The sequence below is a fragment of the Acomys russatus genome, chromosome 3, assembly GCF_903995435.1.
Source record: "Acomys russatus chromosome 3, mAcoRus1.1, whole genome shotgun sequence".
NCBI lineage: Eukaryota > Metazoa > Chordata > Mammalia > Rodentia > Muridae > Acomys > Acomys russatus.
The window spans coordinates 47,030,393-47,054,605 of NC_067139.1; the positions used below are offsets into that span (position 1 = coordinate 47,030,393).

The 24,213-nt window shown below is 41.8% G+C and overlaps 1 protein-coding gene across 12 annotated transcripts in view; it reads right to left on the bottom strand.

The window, feature by feature from the left end:
• Nucleotides 1-15,476: 15,476 nt before the first annotated feature.
• Nucleotides 15,477-24,213, bottom strand: part of Cadps (calcium dependent secretion activator) — a 420,141-nt gene continuing 411,404 nt past the window's right edge. For all 12 annotated transcript variants that reach the window (XM_051139845.1, XM_051139831.1, XM_051139822.1 and 9 more), the window contains 2 exons: nt 19,590-19,694; nt 15,477-16,756 (listed from right to left, as the gene is read on the bottom strand). In XM_051139845.1, the coding sequence (XP_050995802.1) occupies nt 16,577-16,756; nt 19,590-19,694 (285 nt within the window). In that variant the 3' untranslated portion in view covers nt 15,477-16,576. The remainder of the gene's footprint in view (nt 16,757-19,589; nt 19,695-24,213) is intronic.

Here is a 24,213-nt window from a genome sequence, read left to right on the forward strand (position 1 = left end):
CCAATAAAAAGCAAGTCAAGCTTCATTGCTGTGCTCCTTTTTTGTGACGAGGGTGAATTGATTTTTTTTTCTGATTAGAAATTAATTAATGATGTTTTTGGAAATGTAGAGAGAAGACAAACTGCACATAATTTTATTATTTCAAAATCTCTGACAATTCTTTGGTGTCTGTTCTTTCTATGCCGTTAAAAGATTGGCATCAGATAATAAGTGCAGCTTTATAATGTTTTCTATTTGACACAGCATGAACATTTTTCTATGTTTGAAATATGCTAATAAGACACATTTTTAATGTCTCTAGAAGTTTACTGTATGTCTTCAACATGAGTTAAATAGTCCTTTGCTTTTGGATATTTAGGTTATTTATAATCTTTTTCTGCAATAGTTCCATCAAGAACATTCTCACACTCAAACTCTATGCATATCTAATTCCCGTAGGATAAATTCCCAGAAGTAGAATTACTATGGCGAGCGATATCTATATTTTAAAAGCTTTAGATACCAACTGACAAAATGCCCTTTATTGAAAGGGTACATGTTTATCCCCCTTCCAACCAGCAGGACATGACAAACCCTTTCTCAGAACCTTTGCTAACCCTCGGGAAAAAAATCATTTAAAACATTTCACCAATCTGATAGAAATCAAATGGCATCTCATTGCTATTTCTTCCCCTGTGTTCTTGCCCAGGGCAGGCTTGGTTGCCAAATCATGAAGAACTTGGAGTGATGGTGTAGACCAGGGTGACAGAATAGAGGAAGACATATGGGAAGGGTGTCCCAGAGAAAGCACAGTTCAGGAAAAAAAAAAAAAAAAAAAAGAAAAAAAAGGAGGGGGGGTGGCGGACCACAGCGTCATTTTTTTTTTTTTTTTTTGACATCCATAAGGTTCCAGATTGCTCTACATTTCAAACAGTGTTGCTGAAGTGTCTATATTCCTTTCTTTGTTAGAAATGGGATACTGGGCCCTCTCCTCCTCCAGACCTTTAGTCCTAGGCCTTAGTAAGTAGGTGCTGATCTTAAGTTTAGCCTGGGGAATAGGAACCTCAGGCTGATGAAGTCAAGCTGGGCTTGGCTTCCTCCAAAGGGCTCCCAGCTTAGCCAGACATTTAACAAATGCATTCTGGCTGTCCTGGAGCAGTACAGTGGTAAGAATAGCCGATGGAAGCCTCATATCATGGCTGGAAGGAGAATCCGAAGTAGCAGGAACAAGCAGCAGGTCCTGTCCACACCGCATGGACAGAAGAGACGGTGCAAAGAGGAGAACCTGTACTCTCGTCTCCCGCCAGCAAGAGCCATTCGTAGCTAGTCTCAGTTCACCCACACCCCCTCTAGCTCCCTCTTAGTTTAATACAAGTACCAGACAGACTACGATGTCACCCAAATATAACTTAAGGACTCTTGTTTTTTGTTTTTTTTTTTCCTCCCTGAGACAGGGTTTCTCTGTGTAGCCCTGGCTATCCTGGACTCACTTTGTAGACCAGGATGGCCTTGAACTCTCAGAGATCTGCTTGCCTCTGTGCGTGCCCCCAGTGCAAGTGCTGGCCTGTGTAGCCATACTGTGCTACATATGAAGGTCAGAGGACTTACCTGGATGTCGTTACCTTATTTTACACCTTGAGATTACAGGCATGCACCACCATGTCTGGCTTAAAAAAAAAAAAAAAAAATGCGTTCTGGAGATCAAACTCAGGTCCTTGTGCATGCAAGGTGAAGACTTTACCAACCAAGTGGCCTTGCCAGCCCCTCCCTTTTCTTTGTTTTTCTGACATGCACACTCATGACCTCTAGAGCATTGTGTTTTGTTTTGCTTCCTTTGGCTCTCTGCTCTCCAATAGATCTTGGGGCTGGAGGGACGGCTCCATGCTTAAGAACACTAGCTGCTCCTCTAGAGGGCCTGGGTTGAATCCCCACTATCTATGTCATGGCAGCTCACAATTGTTTGCAACTCCAGTTCCAGGCGATCTGCACCTTGTTCTGACCTCCGCGGGCTCCAGGCACACGAGTGCTGCAGACATACATGCAGACAAAACACTTATAAAGTACAATAATAAAATAAATCACTTTAAAAATAGAAAAGAATGGGGAGTAAGAGAGGAAGACTCTCAATTTCCTCTGGTCTCTGGATGTGTGCATGGGTGTATGAGCACACATGCGCACATACACCATACATCCCTGTTTCCCAAAACAGGCCTTTTCCCCAGTGCCTTTCAGACAATGCCTAGAACAAGTTGTTCTCAGCTATTGACTGGTGAACAGACAGGCTGATTTTTCATTTTCTAAAGTTACAGAATGTACATAGAGTGTTGCTTCCTTTCCTCCACAGTAGGTAGGCAAAGTTAACCAAAATGTTTCACACCCTTCCTCCCTTGGCCACCGAGAACATACTTGCCTTTAGAGCCTATTCTCTCCACGACGTGTACCTCCACAGATTCCTTAGGGGTGGCAGTTGATGTGGTATAGCGCCGGGACCCCACATTCTGTGAATAACATCTTTCTTGGTGAGTGAAGAGGAACCACAGCAGTGAGATTGTTAAATTAAATCCAAGTATCTGCTCATTTACCATACCTTTGCATGGCTGGTCTTCTCCTTTGTTTTGTGTTTGTGAAGTTTTCCATCTAGACAGCATAAATGAATGAGTAACTATTCCTAGTTAACTACAGGCTTAGGAGATCAGTGCTCTGTGTTGACTTTTTGGAAGCAGTAATTATGAATAACAACACTTAAGTTCAACAACATAATATATTACGTAGAAAAAAGTTAACCTCCTCAGTCACAGAAATTTTTGGAATGTTCTTTGCCAGAAAGTGTTACCAGATTCCCATAATAAGAACTCAGTAATTGTTAGCAGTTGGTAATATCATGTCAACACGTATATAAGGTAGGTAGACCAGTTAGCTACACCTTTAGGTAACTTGAATCGGACTTGGTGGGTATTAGTGATTTTCTTTGGTCACTCACACAGTAAGTGAAATGGCATAGTGGAAACTTAAAGCTGGTGAGCTGAGACCCCATGTCCTGGCTACTATCTTACTCTATCTCGAAACACAAAAATATAACATATAGTTATTCTTCAAAATAGATGGTAAACTATGATTTATTGAAATAATTTGGCCAGTTTGGTGATTTAGTAATACACACACACACACACACACACACACACACACACACACACACACACACAGAAAGGCAAAGTATACAGCTGATGTGGTTGGTACAAAAAGGATAGAATAACATTTTCTTGTTATAGATAAGGGAGTCAAGAAAAGAGCCATTGAAAAGAGCAAGGGTAACAATGAGAAAGAGAAAGGTCTTTGATAAATGTTTCTCCCTCCCTCCTTCTTCCTCTCTCTCCCTCTCCCTCTCCCTCTCTCTCTCTCTCTCTCTGTGTGTGAGTGTGTGTGCACACATTGTCACCAGTTACTTTATGGATTCCTTTGGTAGTCTGGTAAGACTGTGGATTTCATTTCAGAATAATGGTTGTAAAAGAATAAAATAGTAAAACTCTAAAAGTATCTATCATACTGATATAGCTCTTAAAATCTTGGAGAAATAAAGGTCTGTGATACCAATCACATTGATATGGCCATTAAATCAGAAAAATAAATGTGTGGTATAGCAGGCAATCTGGATACATGAGAGTCTTTTTGAAAAAAGAAAATTAGACTTTCAGAATGTATTCATTCCCTTTACCTGAAAAACCTTGGGTCCTTCGAGCAACACCTAGCATTTTCCATCCCTGACACCATTCATCTATGTTCTGCTTCCATGAGTTTGAGTTTGGCTCTTTAGATTTAACGTATACTGGGGTTTTAGAATACATAGCTCCCTAGTGCATTTTACTCAGCATCTATTCATAGTAGAGAATGTTAAATCTTCTCTTAAGTTTGAACAGTGTTCCTTTCCCTCTTTCTGTGTCTGTGTCTGTGTCTGTCTGTCTGTCTGTCTCTGTCTGTCTCTGTCCGTCTCTGTCTCTCTGTGTCTGTCTGTCTGTCTGTCTCTCTCTCACGCACACACACACACAGACATTATTTTATATCTATTCACCCACTGATGAGTACTAAGGTTGATTCCACATCTTGGTTACTGTGATTAACAACAGGCATGGGATACAGATATCTTTTTGGTGTACTTCTTTCTATATATACTATATGAGATCTAGTGACAGGTGTAGTAAAGACAGTAACTTAGAAACACTAATGAGTGTTGGGCTATCACATCAAAGGTCATGCTGCAACTGTAATGTTCTAAACATGTTTGTGATTTCTATTACTACCAAAGTCATAAACACTAGAAATATTTGTATGATTTTTCTACTTCTCTTCCCCTATTCAAACTCCAGGGCCTTCTAAGTTTTAACTAAACTCTACAGGATAACATTGTGTCCCTGGTAAAAGGGAGAGAGACCTCACAGAGAGATTCACTTTTCTTCCTGTATTTGATGCTAGTACTTGCCATTTGATAACCCATCTTTTTTTGTTCAGATGTCATGTGCTATGGAGAACCCTTAATAACTAACTTTGGTTTTTGCTATAATTTTTTGAGACATAGTCTCTATATTGCTCCCCCCAACTCCATTTTCTTGCATTCTATTAAAGACTGCAATTTATTATTTTACAGCTATAGAGCCACTTCCAGCTTTGGTTGGGGAGGCAATACTCTTTACAAGAGAAATGAAAATATTTGTCTTGCTGTCCTCAGGCTGACACAGAGCATAGTCTCTGTCCTGGGCTGCAGACAAGCGACTGCAGATGATGGACACCAGTACCCTGCCCATAACAACTGGCTACACACTGCTGCTCTCGCATTCAGTTACATGGGATGTGGGTGTCCATCTACCTCAGAGGCCTGGAGTGTTGTGTACTTCACTCCCCCATTCACTCACTCACCTTTCTGCTCCCAACCAATGATGCAAAAGACTCAGGATATGCATTCCCGATCTCGCTCCTCCTCCAGGAGGCAGAGCGTACTCTGGTGTATATTCTCTCTTGTTTACAGATTTTGTCCTTGAAATTTAACATCACTTAGCCCCAGGGGCTGCAGTCTCTTCCCTGCCTTTCATTCTTCCCCATTCTCCTACCAGCGTTTCTGGATTACTCGCTAATAATGGTTCTGCTTGCACTAGAACCATCGTTTAAGGACCTATTTCTGCTGAAGCTCAAATTAAGGCAACAATGATGAAGGAGGACAAGGGAAGAAATTTCCTTTCATTAATTCAGTCTTTTAGTTATTCTCCCAAGAGCCACACACAAAGGACAGTAAAGGAGAACGGGAACCAGTGTGGACTAGGGAGAGATGTTTCTTTTCTTAAGACACGGAAGTAAACGCTCAAAGATGAGGGAGTCAGGACACTCTTCTTAGCACCTTGCTGCCCAGGCCACAGACCAGCATGATGAGTCCTTTTGGGAGGAAGTAGGTCAGCAGCAGAGTGGTGGAATCCAGTTCTATCCATATCTGTGACCTACGAGTCTGAAGCTCTCATAGTGTGTGAATTAGAATGGCCCTGCCATGGGCTCGTATGTGTGAAAGCTTGGTCCAAAGTTTTTGGAACTGTTTGGGAAGGTTTAGGAGGTGTGGCCTTGTTGGAGGAAGTGTGTTATTGGGAAGTTGTGCTTTGTGGTTTCAAAAGTCTATGCCATTTGCAGTTAGTTTCTTTGTCTGTCTGTCTGTCTGTGTTTTTTCCCTGTGGATTAGAAGTAAGCTGGTAGTGATGGACTCCTATCTCTCTGGAACTGTAATCCCCAAACAAACTCTTCCTTTCATAAGTTACCTCAGTCATGGCGTTGCCCTCTCTGTCTCCTGACTATAGATCAAGATGTAAGCTCTCAGCTACTGCTCCAGGGCTGTTCCTACTTCAATGCTTCCTGACATACTGGTTATGGATTTTACCCATCTGAAGCTATAAGCCCCCATTAAACACTCTCTTCTATAAGTTGCCTTGGTCATTGTGTCTTTTCACAATAATAGGAAAGTAACTAAGACAGCTCTTAAGAGGTTGAGAAACTGACAGTAAAATATTGGCATTCACTGAATATCTCACAGGTATGCCTTTTTAAAAAGGGGTTTTATACATATTAATGCATTTAATGTTGATAGCCCACTGAAATCTAAATTTTTAAAAAAGATTTTATTTTTGCTGTCAATGATTTGCATATTTTGAAGCTTTGTGAAGTTCCTTATTAGAAAGTTAAAGCTTAAGATTTTTGAGATTTTGTTACTAAAACAAAATTTTAACCATTATTTTTGTTCTTATTATTTCATAACTTCATACATGCATAAACTTAATATGCTTTGATCAAATCACCCCATTTCCTCCTAATTCCTCTTCTATCTCTCCCACCACTTTTCCTTTCCAACTTAATGTACTCCTCCTCTTCCTCCTCTTCTTCCTCCTCCTCCACACTCTCTGAATCTCCTTACTACTGCTCTATTGCACATGGTATAGTACCATCTTCTGAACCATGGGAAAGCCTCTTAAGAACCACAGTCCTGGGCTGGAGAGATGGCTCGGAGGTTAAGAGCACTGCTTGCTCTTCCAAAGGTACCGAGTTCAATTCCCAGCAACCATATGGTGGCTCACAACCATCTATAATGAGATCTGGTACCCTCTTCTGGTGAACATAATAAATAAATATTAAAAAAAAAACACAGTCCTGAACAAATAGAAATACTGTTTTACTGCAGGCCTTACTACCTTTGCCTCTTAAAGTCCCTTCTTTGGCAATGGTACCTGAACGTTGGTGGGGAAAATGTGTCTTAGTTGCCTTTCTGTTGCTGTAATAAAGTGCCATGACCATTTATATATAAACACACACACACACACACACACACACACACACACACACACACACACACATTCACAAAGTATAATAAAACTTATATAAGGAAGGGTTTCTTTGGCACTCTTACAGTTCCATAGGACCATCATGGCCTGGAGCATGGCAGCATGCAGGCAGGCATGGAGCTGGAGCGGCAGCTCAGAGGTCACATTTCCTTCCCAAGCAGGAGGTAGAAAGAAGGGGGCACAGTGGGGATTGTGCTAGTCTTTTGAAACCCCAAAGCCTGCTGCCAGTAACACACCTCCCCCAAACAAGGTTTCATCTCCCAATCCTTCCCAAACAGTTCCCCAAGCTGGGACTAACTATTCAAGAATATGAGGCTATGAGGGTGAGTCTCATTTAGATTGCCACTGGGTGTGACACAGATGTCCCATTTAGAACGGTGTATGCCACAGTCTCTCAGTCTCATTTGTTGACCAGTTGTGGGTCTCTGTTGTAGTCACTATCCACTGCAAAAGGAAATTTCTCTGATGCGTGATGCACTGGCCTGTAGGTATAAAGATAAGAACTTAGGGGGATGTTTAATACTTTGTCCACTGAGCAGACCAACAGAACTGGGTTCTCCCACAGGGCCTATGCCTTAGCCAGCTGTCAAGCTGTACAGGCATGAGTTCCATCTTATGGTGTTAGTTTTAAAACCAATCAGAAAATGGTTGGTTACTACAGTAAGGATGGCAATGATAAAAAAATACAATTATCAGCAAGATGGCTTGGATATGGTGAAAGGAGAACATTTATTTGCTATTGGTGAAAGTGCAGACTGGTGCAGCATCTATGGAAATCAGTGTGGAGACTCACCAAAAAGCTAGAAATAGACCTACTAGGAGATATAACTATATCACTTCTGGTCATATTCTCAAGAATTCTATAGCTTACCACAGACTATGCTTAATCCACAGCCTAAACTATCCAGTGATGGAGGAATAATAAAAACATGGTACACACACAATGAAATATTATTTAGCTGTAAAGAAAAAAAAAAAAAGAAATTATGGATTTCCAGGTAAATGGATGAGTGGAAAGATGAGTATCACATGTTTTGTCTCATCTGCAGGTGCTGGCTTTGAATCTTTAGAGATAGAATACCCACAGAGGTCAGGAAACTAACAGGGGGTCATGGGGAGATTTCAACGGAAGATGAGTAGAGCAAAGGTGGCGTGTGATAGGGGAAAGGAAAACAAGGGAACATGTTAAATTGGAGGAATTGGGGGGGACAGAGCAGAGAAGGCCCCTCATTCTCTCAGAGGTCATCTTTGTACACACACGGGTGAAGAATGGATGCTTGTTTTCTGCTTCTGCCCTCAGCTCACTTTGGGAAATATCTTCCCTGAAACAGATATCTCCTTCTAAGAATATTTTAAAGATCTACTTTTAAAAGAGCTTAAGGCTGTACATAGTGACCTTGTCACATAGGTTTGGGGATGGCAGGAGGTAGACGCCATTGAAGTGTTTCCTTACAGTGGATGTATGCGTTCCAGCTTCAGACTTCTTAATACTGAACAGCATGTTGTAGAATAGGGAAGCTATAAGGCCTCAGTTTCACTAATAGGGGGAGAAGAAATGAGTCAGAGATAGTCTCACTGGCTAATGATGCAGGAAGAAACCTGATTTCTAGATTTGGGCACTGTACTGAGGGTTACCCTTCATTTCTCCAGAATCATTTGAGGAGGATGATCTTACCACTCTGAGCTTTGGATAGTTCCTTGTGCTGTCATAAACCATATAGAAATTCATTTCCAATATGTCACAAAACTAGATATTGTTTAAAGGAAGGTCTAAGCGGTTCAGGTGCCTACCTACCTTGCAACTTTTTAGACTGTCATCTTGGTGCTTGCTTTTTATTTTTAAAAGTATTCTTCAATCTAGAGCTAACTATGACTACTTGAACCAAAAATGATGCTCAAAGGTGGGTTTCAAGACATGTCTGAGGAAACAACCTGTGGAACGTAGGCCATCTGTTTCTTTCACAATAATGTAGCAGCACGAGGGTTTGAAATGCAGACATAACTTCCTCATAAACTGGGCTTTAATTTGCTCCAAGCATCCTAAGCGCTTCCCATCTTTTTGTTGCCTCTGGTTTTTCTCTTATCACATTTGCAAACCTCAGGCCCTGCTTCTGAGATGGGTATTGTCTTAGTCACAGCCTTCCTCCTCTAAAGAGAATGTTGTTCACTCTTTGTGATCATGTTCCTCAACTAGAAAGCAAAGCCAGCTTCTCTCTGGTGGACAGATAGAGATAGCACCAACCTAATCGTGATTGCAATTGCTTTGCTATCCCTCCGTCAATTCGTAGGAGCTAAGAAACTTTTTTGTGTGCTTCTGTTGGCCTGTGCCTTTGCATTACGTTTCTTTGGCATTGTGTGACTAATAGTCATTGTTTTATTCCTCTGGTAGCTGATGGCTGTGATTAATTTGTTGCTCAGTGTTTTCCTTTGCGCATCAATGTACTGTCATTAGGGTAGAGAACTCTGCTGGCAGACGGCACCCTAGCCACCCCTGTTCTCATGTTTTGCTTAGTTACAACCAAAGCAGATTTATAACTATGGATGAAATGCATGATTTCATTAAAAGGAAAACAAATGATAATTTTAGTATTTAGACGAAGAAGCAAAACAACCTTGAATAAAAGATGAATATTTATTTTAAAAAATTGTTTAACAAGTATTGCAAAATGTGCATAATTTGATTTAATTCCAGATTTGCTAATCATGTATCTAGTGGAAGCTGGCCACAAGGAACACACTTATTTTGGATCTCAAAATTTGAAGGAAATCAACTTATTAAACTTTGTGCTTAAGGAGTAACGATACAACTCTGGTTGTTTGGTTGACTTTCTAAAATTCTTAAAGAAACACAAACTTTGACAGCACAGTTTTTCATACCTGCCTGGGAAATTCAAGTCACATTTGTGGTGAAGTACATAGGTTTTTTTTTTGTTTTGTTTTGTTTTTTGTTTTTGTTTTTGTTTTTGTTTTGCCTTCTACTATAATACTTAAAAAAGAAGAAAAAAAAAAAGGGCCATGGTGCTGGGAAGATGATTCAGTGGGTAACATGCTTGCTACGCAAACGTGAGACTCTGAGCTTGAATCACCAGGATTCACAGAAAGCCAGACACAATAGCTCAGGCCTATAACCCTGATGTTCCTGCAGCAAGATCGCATGCAGAGATAGGAGAGTCCCTGGGAGCACGTGGGCTAGTTAACCTGTCATACGCAGGGACGAACAAACAACAAAGAAACTCTGTCTCAAGGTAGAAGGCAGGAACCCACATCAGAGGTTGTGCTCTGTCTTCCACACTCTTGCCATGGGGCACACACACATGTGCCTGCACTCCCCAACATGCACACATAAGCGTACATATACTCATATCACACACACACACACACACACACACACACACACACACACACACACAATCACAATACTTAGGTCTGATGTTTACTCATCCAATAGAATCAACATGTATTGATTGTCTACTGTATCTTAGGCACCATCTAGCACACACAGTCCCTGACCTCAAGTAGTTGGCAGTCTAGCAGAGACAGACACACAAACAGACAACTGAAATCCTGCAGTTAGACTGTGATTGGCTTTGGGGTATTTCACAAATTCTTTAGTCACACATTTTCAAACAGTTTCTTGGGTCACTCCTGCAGATGGCTCATTTCCTCCACTATGTTTTGATCCATCCTAATCTTATTTTCATTTTGTCTTACTTGGCTCCTGTCTCTTCTTTGACCAGCAACTTTCCTTAAATGCAGTACACCCATTAGCAAAGCTATATAGACAATCTATATAGGCAGACACGCAGATGAGACTATAAAGACAGTGGAAATGTATTTACAAAATTATAGACTTAGAGTGATTATCATTTGTATAAATCTATGTCATATGTGTCAGATATATATCTAATATACTTTCTTATAATGTAGACATATTTGGGAGTATGTGACCATCTGTTAGCAATGGCTACTTTAGAGAAAGAGGCTGGTGGGGAATAAGATTGATTTTTTTTCTTCATGTAATTCTGTTCTATTTGATCTCTCTCTCTCTCTCTCTCTCTCTCTCTCTCTCTCTCTCTCTCTCTCTCTCTCTGCATGTGGAGGCCAGAGGCAATCTTCAAGTATTGTTTTCTTAGGTGCTACCCACCTTGTTTTTCCTGGTGTGTGTGTCGGTTGGTTTTTTTGTTTGTTTGTTTGTTTGTTTTGTTTTTTTTTGTATGAAGTATATGTATGTGTGGTATGTATATTGACATATGTGGGCATGTGTGTGTGTGTGTGTGTGTGTGTGTGTGTGTGTGTAGGAACATGATTGATGTTAAGAGTTTTCCTTAATCACTTTCCATATTATTCACCGAGGCAAGGTCTCTCAGATGAACATGGAACTCATCAATACTACCAGTCTTGCTAGCCAGCTTGTTCCTTGGGTCCTCTTGCCCATCTTAAGAACACTGGACTTCCCACCTGAATTTAAATAGATTATGGGTATGAGAAATTTGGCCTTTATTGTTGTGTGGCAGGAGCTTTAATGACAATCTCCCAGTCCCCACCTTGTTTTCTGATATAGGGTCTTTCACTGGCTTTGAACTCATGACATAGACTAAATTGGCTGGCAAGTAAGCTCTAGGGATTGACCTATCTCCATCCCCCCAGAACTGGCATTATAATCATGTGCCATCATACCTGTTTTTTTTTTCTAACATGGGTGCTGAGAATGAACTTCAGGTATGTGTGCAAGGTGAGGTGGGTTATCTCCCCAGCTCTCTATTTTATAAATGTAAGTGTGAAAAAAAAAAAAAAAAAACACTGGTAGGCTATTGGCTATGCAGACCAATGAATCCAAACTAAAGGATGCTAATTATCTTCTTCTCATACTTTACTCCCTTCTTCCCAACACAATGTGTCCCAAGCTCCTGAGTATATCTTTCCAAGAAGCAGGAGCCCCTAAAACATTGAGTATATTTAAAAAATTGTACATTCTTTGGGAGTTTCATACATTAATATAATGTACTTAGACCATATTTATTTTCCATCCTTCCCCTTTAATTCCTCCTGGAACCCATTCATATCCCATTCACATCCCATTTTTAGTTTTCCGTGTCTTCTTTCTTAGCCTGTTATTACTCCCTCCTCCTTTCCTTTCTCCTCTATCTTCTTCCTTTATTAATTTTATGTCATCTATATGCACATGGATGTAGGGCCATCTACTGGAGCATGGGAGACCTACCATGGACCAAACCACTGAAGAAAATGGCCTTTCCTTCCATAAGCAGCTATAAACTGGTAAAAGCTCCTCAATTGAGTGGGGTTCTGAGAACCCCCTCCTCTGTTCAAATTGGAGTGTTGGCCATGCAACCATACCTATTGCGGGCTCATGGGGGCAATGTCGCTGTCTTGTTCAGAGGACAATATTTCACAGCAGTCATCGCTGATTGACCTCTGGCTCTTGCAATCTTCCTGTCCCCACTTTTGCTATGTTCCTTTAGTCTTGTGGGAGAGGTGATGTAATATAGATGTCCCAGTTAAGGCTGAGAGCATAGTTCTTAATGATTTAAGTAAACAGGTATTTTCTGAGTGGCAACTTGAGTTCTGGGATTTCATTGGAGAAGAAAGGATTCTTATTTCTGTAGAACCCTAGTCCAGAAGCTTATTACACGGCCTCTCCCTCTCCTGTGTCCTTTCTTGTCTTCCCCAAATGATACCTCTTCTGTGGACCTCACTTTCCTTCTCCCTCCTCTGAGTCTTGTACCATTTCCACATATGAGGCTTTGGAAGATTCCTATCACCTAAGGGATCTAAGAGAAGAGCAACTAGGTCTTTTCTACCCACGTCTTTTTTGCCTTAATTCAGTAGTGGCTATTTATGATGGCACTGGGACTAGAGTGGGGGATCTGGCACAGGTAAATCTTCCTGAAGTGGAGAAGAGTGCTAAGAAACACATAGGCATGCGAATACCTATCCGGGAGCAGCTACCAGGAGAGAGCAGCAGAGGGTGAGGGGCCACACCAAGGATTCACACTGTAGGCGAGTTTGGAAAGACTTCCTTGGGAAAGACAAATTTAGCTGAGAGTTGAAGGATGCGAAGAAGCATCACTGGGTCGGAGGCCAGGTGGGAAGAACCAGGTGCAGAGAGAAAGTAAGAGGTAACAAGTATGGACCATCCCAGAGAGTAATAGGATTAACACAGGCTGCTGGAGAACCAGGCAAGTATCCGTGGACACGGCCTTGTATGCTATTTTAAGGAGTTTGAGTTTCACTCTAAGGGGAAGGTTGAGGGCAATTGGGTGTCCTAAATTAGGGGGAAGGGTCAGATTGCACTTGCCTCAGAAGACCCTCCTCCAACTGATGAGAAGAAATAGGTTAGAGAGTTGAAGTGTTTTTCACAGTGTGCATGACCAGGGTGTGCTCACTATGCATGGACTGATTGTTAAGAGGAGTACTTTTACATCAGCCCTCTCTCCTTTAACTCCACAGCCTTCAAATGGCTCTCTTCTCATCATTCAAAAAAGGAAAGACTCAAACTTACGCTGCATGAAAGAGGCTATCCAAACCACCAATAAACATATTCAAAGGACATCAATTCCATTTATTTTTCTAACCCACTGTTGTAAACCACTGGAGCACTTAACAGAATGTCAAAGGATTAAAGTGTGCTAATACTTAGCTTTGCCAAGGAGAAGGGTCGGGATGTGAAGCACTGTTGGTGAGGTTGAAATGGAGCTTGGGAAACTGGCAGCATCTTCCAAAAATAAACATGTCTTTGCCCTGTGGCCCAACAACTGCTCCAGAGGATATGTAAGGAATTCACAGCATCGGTCCTTATAAGAGCCCTACATGGAAAAATGACATTGTGACATGCATAAATCCATTGTGGCATACTATATATCAGACCACAGCTATCTCAGCAATGGGCTGTCTATATGTGAGTGAGTGTTTCCTCTGCCTGGGATTACATAAAAGGTTAGAATAGGAAAATCTTTCCACACATTAGGAACCATGGTGGTGGTTCCCTTTGGCAAGTGAGTAGAGGTTGGAAAGGCTCATGGGTAGGGGGTTAACAGTGACTGAGAGGTGCTTTCTATTTCTTGATGGAGTCTTTGTATGTGTTCTGTTCATGCTGGGACAAATACCGAGCTGCATTTTAGGGCATATTCTCTTCCGTATGTTTGTTTCAGAGGATCAAGAGAAGGCTGAAAACACTGGAGTACTATTCCTCCTGGATTCTTGCTTGTGGCAGTGGTAACTTGAGGGTTAAACTTGGTCAGGGTTTTGTCTCTGATCTCTTCTTGTGTCATTTCCTATCCCACACCCTTTCTGCATATTACTAAGCTGGGAGACATTATTTAACAGTGTTCTCCATGCTAAGTGGTGACATACTCTATTTTGGAGTATGGAATCTTATTTTTTATTTGAGCCTGGCTTTGTAGGTACAGTCCTCACTAGCCTGGCTTTGTTCATACCCTTGGGTTATACAATCTGCTCACATAGTTCCCCTCCAGGGATCCTGAGCACCACCCCCAGCACCCCAAGTTTTAAATGCTAGAATGCTTCCTCTTTACTTGGCATGAAATATTTTGTAGTTTTGCAACCCTGTAGATAACAAAAACATTGTCTGAAATCATAGCCTTTCTATTCTGACTGATCTAATTATGTATCTATGGATAAATTAGCTAATCCTTTGTGTTTTTTGTTGTTGTTGTTGGGGTGGGGGTGATGTTGAGGCAGGGTCTCACGCTTCCTAGGCTAGCCTTAAGTTCAGTGTGTAGCTGAGGCTGGCCTTGAACTCCTGCTCTTCCTGCTTCTAAATCCCAATTGCTGGGCTTAGCTGTGTGATTTACCACATCAGGTTCACAAAGCCTTTAATCTTAATTTCCTCGTTTGTAATGAGAATAACAGCAGTGCTCGCCTCATATTTGTTATGAGACTTAAGTGAGGCAATTGATGGAAGACACCTAGCTTAGAATAGTTGATTAATAATGAGAGTTCTTACTCACACACCAAGAGCAGAAAGGACCTGCTCGTGCAGACCGGAAGAAGTAAACAGTGGGTGTGCCCTCTGGAGAGCTGCTTTGTTGAGAAGAACTGGCAACCATTCTACCCTGTCCTCTTGGAGAAGCAGTCATTTCCATTAAGTCTTAGCCCCAAATAGAGGTCAGCCTAGTGTGTGACAGACACAAATAAAGCAAGCAAGGGGACACATTTAATTTCTTTCAAACCCAGGTGATTATATTGTTGACAGGAGCTGGGAAGTGAGAAGAGTACTCCATATCTTAGAGAATCTTGAAAAAATGCTTTAACAAATATATAAGAATCATATATAATTGGCACACACTTTGTTTGAATGCAAACACTGCTGTTAAAGTGGTGCTTAAAAACAGTTTGTTGGCCTTCTCGCCGTACAGGAGAAACATTCCTCTCGTTTACGCTACTCACTTGCTTAGCAAACCCTTATTTATCCTATGATGCAAAGCATAATCTGCCCAACATCAGATCCTGAATTAGTGGAGTGTGAATTAATGGAATTCTAGGCGGTCTCTCTTCAACAACAGTGTCAGGAATGCTCTAGAAAATTACCTTGGCCCTCCCTTTTCTGTTTCTTCCTGCTTCTTAGGCTTCAGTGGGGCTTTCAGAGGCAGTGGAAGAAAACAGGCTCAAAACACACATTCTTAGGACGTTTGAATAATTATTTATTGAGAAGCCACAGTTCCCCACACTTTACAACTGTAGGCTTTTATATAAGGCAAAAAGCAAGATGGATCCACTACTTTCCACAGAAAGAAACAGCTCTCCAGCGGACCCCAGGGTCACTCAGTTACAGATCAAAGTGCAATGTACATGACAGATATAAAAACAGTGTGGAACAAAATAATTGAAATTATGGTTACAGTCTACTGGAGGAAATATCCATATCTTATTATAAATACATTTTAGTCTAGGGTTGTCATTTCAATAGGTTTTTATACATATACAGTTATTGAAACAGAAGAGCAAAATGTGACATTTACTAGGATAAATGTTCACAGAAGACAGTTGGTCTGAACTTTGCTTGATGCTCTGTCCTGATGAGACGGCCCCCTTGCCATGATAATTAAAATAATTAATCCAACGATATGTAACTTTTTTTGGGGGGGAAACTACATGAATAAATGCAAAGCTGCGTTAGCCAGGACACAAGGGGTCTACTGCTTTCAGTTTTAGGGGATGAGAAAAGCTAAAGTTGGCTGTTGGAACCGTGCTTCTTTCCCCCCTTCCCACAAAACAAGAACAAAACTGAAACCAAAACCAAGCGGATCTATGTGCTTAAATTAATTTATTCATGTACTCATTTAAATACCTCATACCCACATACATGAAACAGAGACATGGAAACACTCAGAACACTTGCTCCCACATCCACTTCCCATCAGTGCATACATAGTGCAGGATGAAGCATCGTTTTTGTCCTCCTAACAAAAGAGACACACCTAGTAGCTGAACTATGTATTCTCCCCAATGAACAGTGTTTAAGAATGGTGTTCCATATTGCTTGTAAACATAAAGACACAGAAATCAGGAAACCATGGACCTGGAGGTTGTTTGCTAATCTTGGTACCACATAGCTAAAATGGTAATTGTATTGGTAAACATCTCATGAGCATGGTGGTTGACAGAAAATTCCCTAATGGGCTTAACTAACAGACTAAGGACATGCATTGATTACAGGACTCCATCCCAGTAGACTCTTGGACCCAGAGGATGGTCTAATCATCTTCTTCATCTTCCTCATCGCTGTCCTTCATGCTGATGCCCTGTAAGCCCCCACCCTCACTCACTGACGCAGTAGCTTCCTCCACAGTGAGCCGGTTTCGGATGGTCTCATAGGTCTTGCTGTTTAAGGTGGAATCCAGGACCCCTTGCAATCGGAAATCTCTATAAGTTTTCTATGGGGAGAAAAAAAAAATAAAGCAGTAAGGAAGATCTCCTCACCAAGGTGAGGAGGGAGAGGATGCAAAGCAGTTTCAAGTGTAAGAGTCATGACCTTCAGCTAAGTGTCACATTTTACTAATTGAAAAGTAAAGAGTCACCCCATCCAGATTTTACTTGGACTGAGAACTGAGACTCAACCGAATGACAGAAAATGAGAAATTGTGACAGGATAAACTGTATTAGATGAGACAAAGCAAAGAACATAAGCTTGTGTTTATTCAGATCCACAAAGGGAAACGTTCCATAGTTGTTTCCTTCCTCCCCCGCTCCGGTTCTTTCTCTTAGGTTATTCCAACAATATGAATCAATGTGTCAACTGATTATGGGATTTTGTGATTTCTGTTGCAGTCTGGTCTTTAGAATTTTTGCCTGTTATAATTGTGTGAGCCACGTCCCTCTGTCTCATCCACAAGATAGACATATGCATGTTGGTATATGAAACCTATTACGGGCAGCCACAATGGTGGGCAAGATGGAGCGCTAATGCCTCATCAATATGTTGCAGGCATGTGACTCATATCTCATCTCCTTGGGAAAAAGATCTGTATCCATTTTGTTCACAACTTTATGTTCTCAGGGAAGAAATCTGGCTCTTTTTCAAGAACAATGGTTGGTATTGCTGTGCTACAGCTCCTTCTTTGTTTCTTCAGGCAATTTCTCTCAGATTTCCTTAGGTATCCTAAAGACTGTTTCCTGGAACCTCGTTGGCTTTAATTGAACATGACCTGAAGTACCTGGCTGTTGTCTAGTTCATATATATTTTTTTTAATATGGTCTCTTTCTAACCACACGTTTTCTCACCATACTGTGTATCATTTCAGCTGCTAATTCTTCACGTCGTCTCACCTGTTGATACAGGAAACTTGATAAAGTGGCGAGAGGAAGAATGGCAACGTTCTTCAACCTGCCTCCTAGAATCATCTGCATTTTTACTAGCTCATGTAATGCGGTTATGAGAGCACTAATCTCAAGGTCAATACACTTTTAAGGTCACAGGCTGTAGTGACCGTGGAGTTAATCGGGGCAAATGCAGTTTGGTTCTGGGAAGCCCTTGGATTTGAATAGCTACTCAGATTTGAATCCTTCACTTGCTAACATTGAGGCGAGCTCGGCTAACCTTTATACAGTGCTGCTGTGGAATGCAGCTTTCTGGATAAGGAGTGAATGGATAATGAAGCGAGTGTCTTTGAGGCAAGAAAGAGTTGGAAAGCCTTGGAAATGTGCCTGGAGAAGGGGCGCTCTGAGCTGCAGTGGGGACACCTCCTCAGTCCACTTGGAGTGCAGGAGTTAAGATGAGTACAACTCTGGAGAAAGTAAAAGCCACGTTTCCGTGTAGCTCTTCTGTGGTTCGCGACTGTGTACTGTGTTTGTTTTGGGCAGATGGCAAAAATTAAGCCACATTAAGACATATTTTTATCTTAATAAGATATTGCTAATTTTTGACACAGATTTGGAAATATCAGCTTTGAAAAGATATTTCAAAACACTAGATTGTGATATTTTCTTTTCATGTCTCCCCGGCCAGGTAGGAGTCAAATAGAAATCTTCTCCTACGCTGTACACACATTAAAAAAAGAAAAGAAAAGCAGAAAAGAAATATTTATACCAAGCAAAGAAACTCAGATGGTCTGGCAATGCTTAGTGAACTTGCCTTAAGGAACTGACTTAAAAAAAAAAAAAAAAAAAAAAAAAAAGAAGAAAATTAAGCTAAGTGCACCATTCAAGTGCATATATTACTTTTACAATAGCTGCAGTTACATACTGGCTGGAACCTTCTGCTGGGCGGAGGCTTTGTAAGATCAAATGCAGATGATAATAACTCCTTAATTACACACAATGGAATGGTAATTGGGCTTTCGTCAGCACTGGGGTAGAAGAGTACCTTCAGGGGGATGGGACTAATCCAAAGGAGACCAAGGAGCAGGGTCGGGGAGATTTTTGGCAAACTGTTAAGAAAACTCAGCTATGCTTATTACTAAAATATTTTAATGGAGATTTTTGTACATTGAATAGGAATTTTGCATACGAATGTTTTAAAAACCCTCTATGGTGAAGCAAGAGATGGAAACTGAAATGATCAAAAAACGTATTTACCCCCTTCTGTGATCTTATTATTTCATGTAAACCACCGCGATTTCACGCTGAAATAATTATCATTAGTCCATGGCACACACATAAGAACAGGGGAAAAGAGCTACTTTCAGGGTATGTTATCTCACCTCTGTGATCCTCTACATCTGATTGTGTACTTGCATTGTAAGAGAAACCACTTCAATTAGCTATGAGAACAATATCGATTTGCATTCTGATAATGATCACAGGACATGTTTAGAAATAGTTGGGGGTAAATATTTCCATTAAATTAACTGTGACAAAATTTTATTTAATTAAACCATAAATGAAATTGGTAATTTATGCAATTAACATAATGGTGCCCAAAGCAAGCTTTCAAAAGTGCAATGCGAGGGCACGAGAGTCTCTGTGACGTTTTGTGCATGGCAAATACATACAATATTTTCCTTTATAGACAAAGATATCAATGCCTACCTCTGTTTTTTAAAATTAGGCTTTGATGTCTCAGTAAAAAATTAAGCAGGCACCACAAAGGAATTTCATAGGATCTTTTTTTTTTTTTTCTTTCTGTTTTTGCATGCAACACTGTCTTAGAAGTCGTCCTGCTGTGTACGGATGCAGCCATTATGTGTGTTATGGGAGTTGTGCAGCGTGCCCATGAAGTGAGCTTCAGCATACTACTTGCAAAGAAGAGCCCTTTTTCTGAGAATTTACCTTTACCATCCTAATTAGTGTTTTCAGTTGATAAATGTGAAGCTGTAGGTCCATCCGGTCGGTCAGCCACGTGCAGATGACGTTCATGGAGCTGTTGTACCATTGCTGAAAAAGAGACAAGAGTTCTCCAGGCAACGCATCACGCAGTGGGGAGGGAGTAGGTCACATTGGAGCACCTGCTCTGCTCTAGAGGATACAAGGTAGTTAAACAGAGCTGGAGAGCACAGAGACCGTTAGCATCAAGTCCCACAGATGAGGTGCTGGTTCAGTCTAGACCGGGGCAGTGTGGACTGGGGCTTGAACCTGGGACTCTTTGCTACATACAGAATGTCTATGGTCCATTTCTGAGGACTGTCTCTTTGCTCTTGATTCTCATCCGAATCGGTCCATTTAACTCAGTTGTGATTCAAGGCTTTTCCTAATGCCACAGCTTCCACGGCCAGGAGAGGGGCAGGGCTGCCTTCGCTGGCACTGACCTTTGAAAACAACAAACAACCCCCACACGTACAGTCCTGAGAACCAGGTGGAAAGGCAGAGGAATTGAGGGGTGTATATTTGCCACCATTTGTCTAACTGGATCATTCCTCCTTTGGGCAGTAAATAAGTATTTCTCTTTAAGGGCCACATTGCTCTGGGCAGCATTTAAGTACCCCTGCATTAGCTGTGCAATCTGTTTTAATCTTAGCAGAAAAAAAAATATGGAATATGAGAGGGAAAAACCTATCTACAAATGAGCTCATTTCAAGCTGTTGAAATCATACTTCCCCTTATGGGGGTTAAATTTTGCGTCTTGTCTGTGAAAAATGCTTGAAGCTGTGTCACTTTAGACTGCCACCCCTGTGGTGCAGGAAGTCTCTGGTGCAGTATAATTTTGCAGTACTGCTCATATATTCATAAATCTCACTCGGAGACATATGAACAGTGTTATGAAGTGTCAGTATGAAAAAAAAAATCTAATCTTTTAAACTTCACCAGGTTTCATTACGCTCTGCCGCTTATACCAAACAATTTACAAATAAAGCGAAAAGGTGTGGATGGACCTATATATTTATTTATATGACATCTATATGAACTGTGCACAGAAAAGATGTAAAAAATAAAAATAAAAATAAAAGAGGAGTTAGAGAATTGAGACGATGCATGCACTCACACTAACCAGCACACACAGGCACACACACATCGCACACCAGTGGGGATTTGAAAAGCATAAATAAAAACATGTTTCTGATGGTAACTCCACCCTTTCTCGCCTAAAGATCATCCAAAATCAGTTTATGCCTAACACTCACAGTTTTTCTGAAGCCTTGTTTCTGACTTAATTTCTTAAAAAAAAAAATTAATTTGGGGTTTTACTTGCAAGGTAGAACTGCCAAGTTTCACCTTGCAAGAAACTGCAGAGTCGCAGCCACGGAGTATAGAAGCCCTCTTTGCATCTTTCTTATCGAGGAGGCTTCTTCCTCACCGGAGCCAAGTATGGCTCTCCTTGGAGCCCAGCCGCAACAGGGACCATGCTACCCCAACCGAGGCAGCGGCAGCCTCACAGCCAGCCCCTGCTCTTTTAAAGATCATGGAGGAGGAACACTCAGTTGTAGGAACCTTCTGTCCCTCCCCAGGGAGCAGGCGGCTGGGGGTGGGGAGATTTTGCTGAGACTCACGGTTCACTCTCTAGAGGGTGTGTGACTCTGAGGGTCAAGCTGCTTCAGGCATGGACAGGTTTTCCCTCTAGGGGTGAGAACATTTTCCTGAAACTTTTTTTTCTTTAAGGGAGGGGTAGTGGTGGTTGTGTGGAGGGTGTTTTTGGCACCTCCTGCCTGGGGATTCTGCTTTGTTGCTACTACATCTGGTTATATTACGAGGCTCTGGGAACAGGACAGGTGCACATGTAGCTTTAAATTGCCTCAGCAACTAGGGGCTGTCCTGGGTTCACCTAGGCCTCAAGCTTAAATTCTCTGCCATCTGACATGCAATCCCAACCCACTTTCCTCCAGGAATACTTTCCCCTTATCTTTGCCCTTCCAGGCAAGGGTTGGAAGGTGACCTTCAAGAAGCCCAAGTGACTACATGGCCAAAAGTCTGTACTCATAGCTTTGTGACGGATACTTCTCTGGGATACAAAAGAGAAGTGTGGCTCTCTGGCTTCTAGGCAGAGGTGGCATTTTGCTTTGGCTGTGACAACAGGCAAACCGGCGCTGGCTTCTATTACTGCCAGCAAGCCTGGTGCAACATGCCTTTTTCTCTTTACTGAGAGACGTGCCACCTTTCAGGAAAAAAAAAAATAGCACCCCTTTCCATTTTACATAGGCGGTTCTCACTCTTGTAAATGGCTTTTAAATAGCACAATAAATAAATAAAAATTAAAAAAAATACAAGTTAAAAGGTAGGTTGATGTCAACAGTCTTGCACGGCTGAGGAAGTGGAAGGAAGAGGTGTAGACAGAAGAAGATCATGCATCTGAGCACACTCCCACCCCAGGAGCAAGTACGCCCTGGAACATCCATGCTTCTCCTGAATCTCACATCTAGCAGGAGAACTGTAAAAGATGTAAGATGCCCCATTGGCTACACATTCAAAGAGGCAAAAGGGAGAAAGTGAGTCTTTTCCAAACCTTATGCTCAGTAGATGGAATCGGAGCCACATTAGATGAGGCACAGCCAGTGCTAACTTGGTTTTCCAGCATGGGCACTGAAAGGCATTTAGATGGTGGGGAAAGAAGTAGGCTTTGCCTTCTAGAACTTTAAAATGTTAGAGGTGACAGGGATTGTCCCAGTAATCCATTGAAAAGGAGGAAACAAAGGCCCAGAGACTTTTTCAAGATCACACAGGAAGTGGTCATCTCCAATAAGGTCTCTGTACTGAAAAAAACAAAAACAAACAAACAGTCTCCATTGCTCTGTGGGTACAGGAGTGAGCTGGTCATCACAGCCAATCTGCTGTGTCTCTCTTCAACCCTCCAGTTGTGGCTAGCTCATGGATTACTAACAGCAGGCCCTCCGGAGGAGGAGGGTCCTCCTGGGAGCCAGGCTTGCTGTGCTTGCTGTCAATGCTAATGCAGCCGACTTACAATGGTTCTTTGAAAGAGGACATTTATACAACGGCTGACAGTCTCCCAATTTTTGTTTTGTCTTTCATCCAGGTAGGGCCTCTTCTGGAGCTATGTTAACACCTGAGCACTGGTGGCAACACGGGCTTCTGATCTGAGGAGGGAGGACTAGGGATTGACCATACTCGTTGGCTACCCTGAACATACTAACGACATGATCTCCCTTAAGTTAGGGCTACTGATTTGAAACTTCCCAAGCAAGGCCACGTTAATCCTAAAGACACACCAGAGAAGTAAAATTGCCAGTAGACTGGATTCTTTTAAAATGTATCCCCCAGATAATCATTCTGGAAAGACTGGAACATAGAAGCCTGCTCTGGCCTGCAGGCTAACTGCAGCTGCATCTAAGGCTCTTTTTAGAAAGTAGCTAGAAGGACAACGGATCAATGCTCGCCTCTTCTTCCTTCTTATCTTCTTGCCCTTCTACACCAAGCTACACCCCAACCTCTTTTTCTTTTTTGTTTTGAGACAGGGTCTCACTAAGTTGACCAGGCTGACCTTGAACTCACTCCCTTAGCTCAGGCAGGCCCTGAACTAGCAGTCTTGCATGTGGTCTCCTGCACCACCCAGCTTGGCCCTTTCTCTGCTCACCCCCATCTTTTATGTTATCATTACTCAAAGTTGTCCTGTTTGACTTCAAACCTTCATGCTTGAGGGATCGTCCTGCCTCCCAAATGCTGGGCTGCAGGGGTGTGCTGTGGTACCTGGCTTCCTTGCTTTCCAGCATGGTGAATTAGGAGTGCTAGTCCTAAAACACATCCAAGTCTGCAGCCTTGAGTAAGGACCAGCATGCTTAGAGACTCAGTTTACAGATGAAGACGGGGACTTGTTTGTGTTTTATAGGACTCCTCTGATGAGTCAGTAAGAAAATGCTTGTGACGCACTCATGTATAGCAAAGCTGAGCCGCCACCACCACCACTGATAATTAGTATCCCTAATCCCTCACTGTCTTATCTTTGCTTCTCAACCTAAAAGATAACAAAATACAGGGGCGTTTAGTTATCTGGAAAAGCCAAGTGGTGGAAGAAATGATGCCTATAGGGAGATCATCAAATTGTGTGCATAGGCCTTGAAGCAACATATGGGTAGCTAGCTCTAAACAATGAGATTCTGCTTAAACTTAGGAAACTACCTTGGCTTCACAAAGCATGCTTTAGACCAGTATTGATTCATGTTGAAGCCTTGAGTTAAAATGACTCCCAGAATGAGTGACTTTCCAAACCTTGTAGGCGTAGGTTCAGTATCTGCTTATTTGGCCACTTGTTGGCTGGGTAGCCTCAAGTAAACTGTTTAATTCTGTGACTTTCAGTTTTCTCTTCAGGTTAAGGTCAGTATCAACTTCATAAGGTTGCTGTGAGCATTAAGAAGTAATTCATGAGCTGGGTGTGGTGGCGCACTCCTATAATCCCAGAACTCGGGGAGGCAGAGGCAGACAGATCTCTTTGAGTTCAAGACCAGCCTAGTCTACTAAGCGAGTCCAGGACAGCCAAGGCTGCACAGAGAAAACCTGTCTTGGGGAGAGA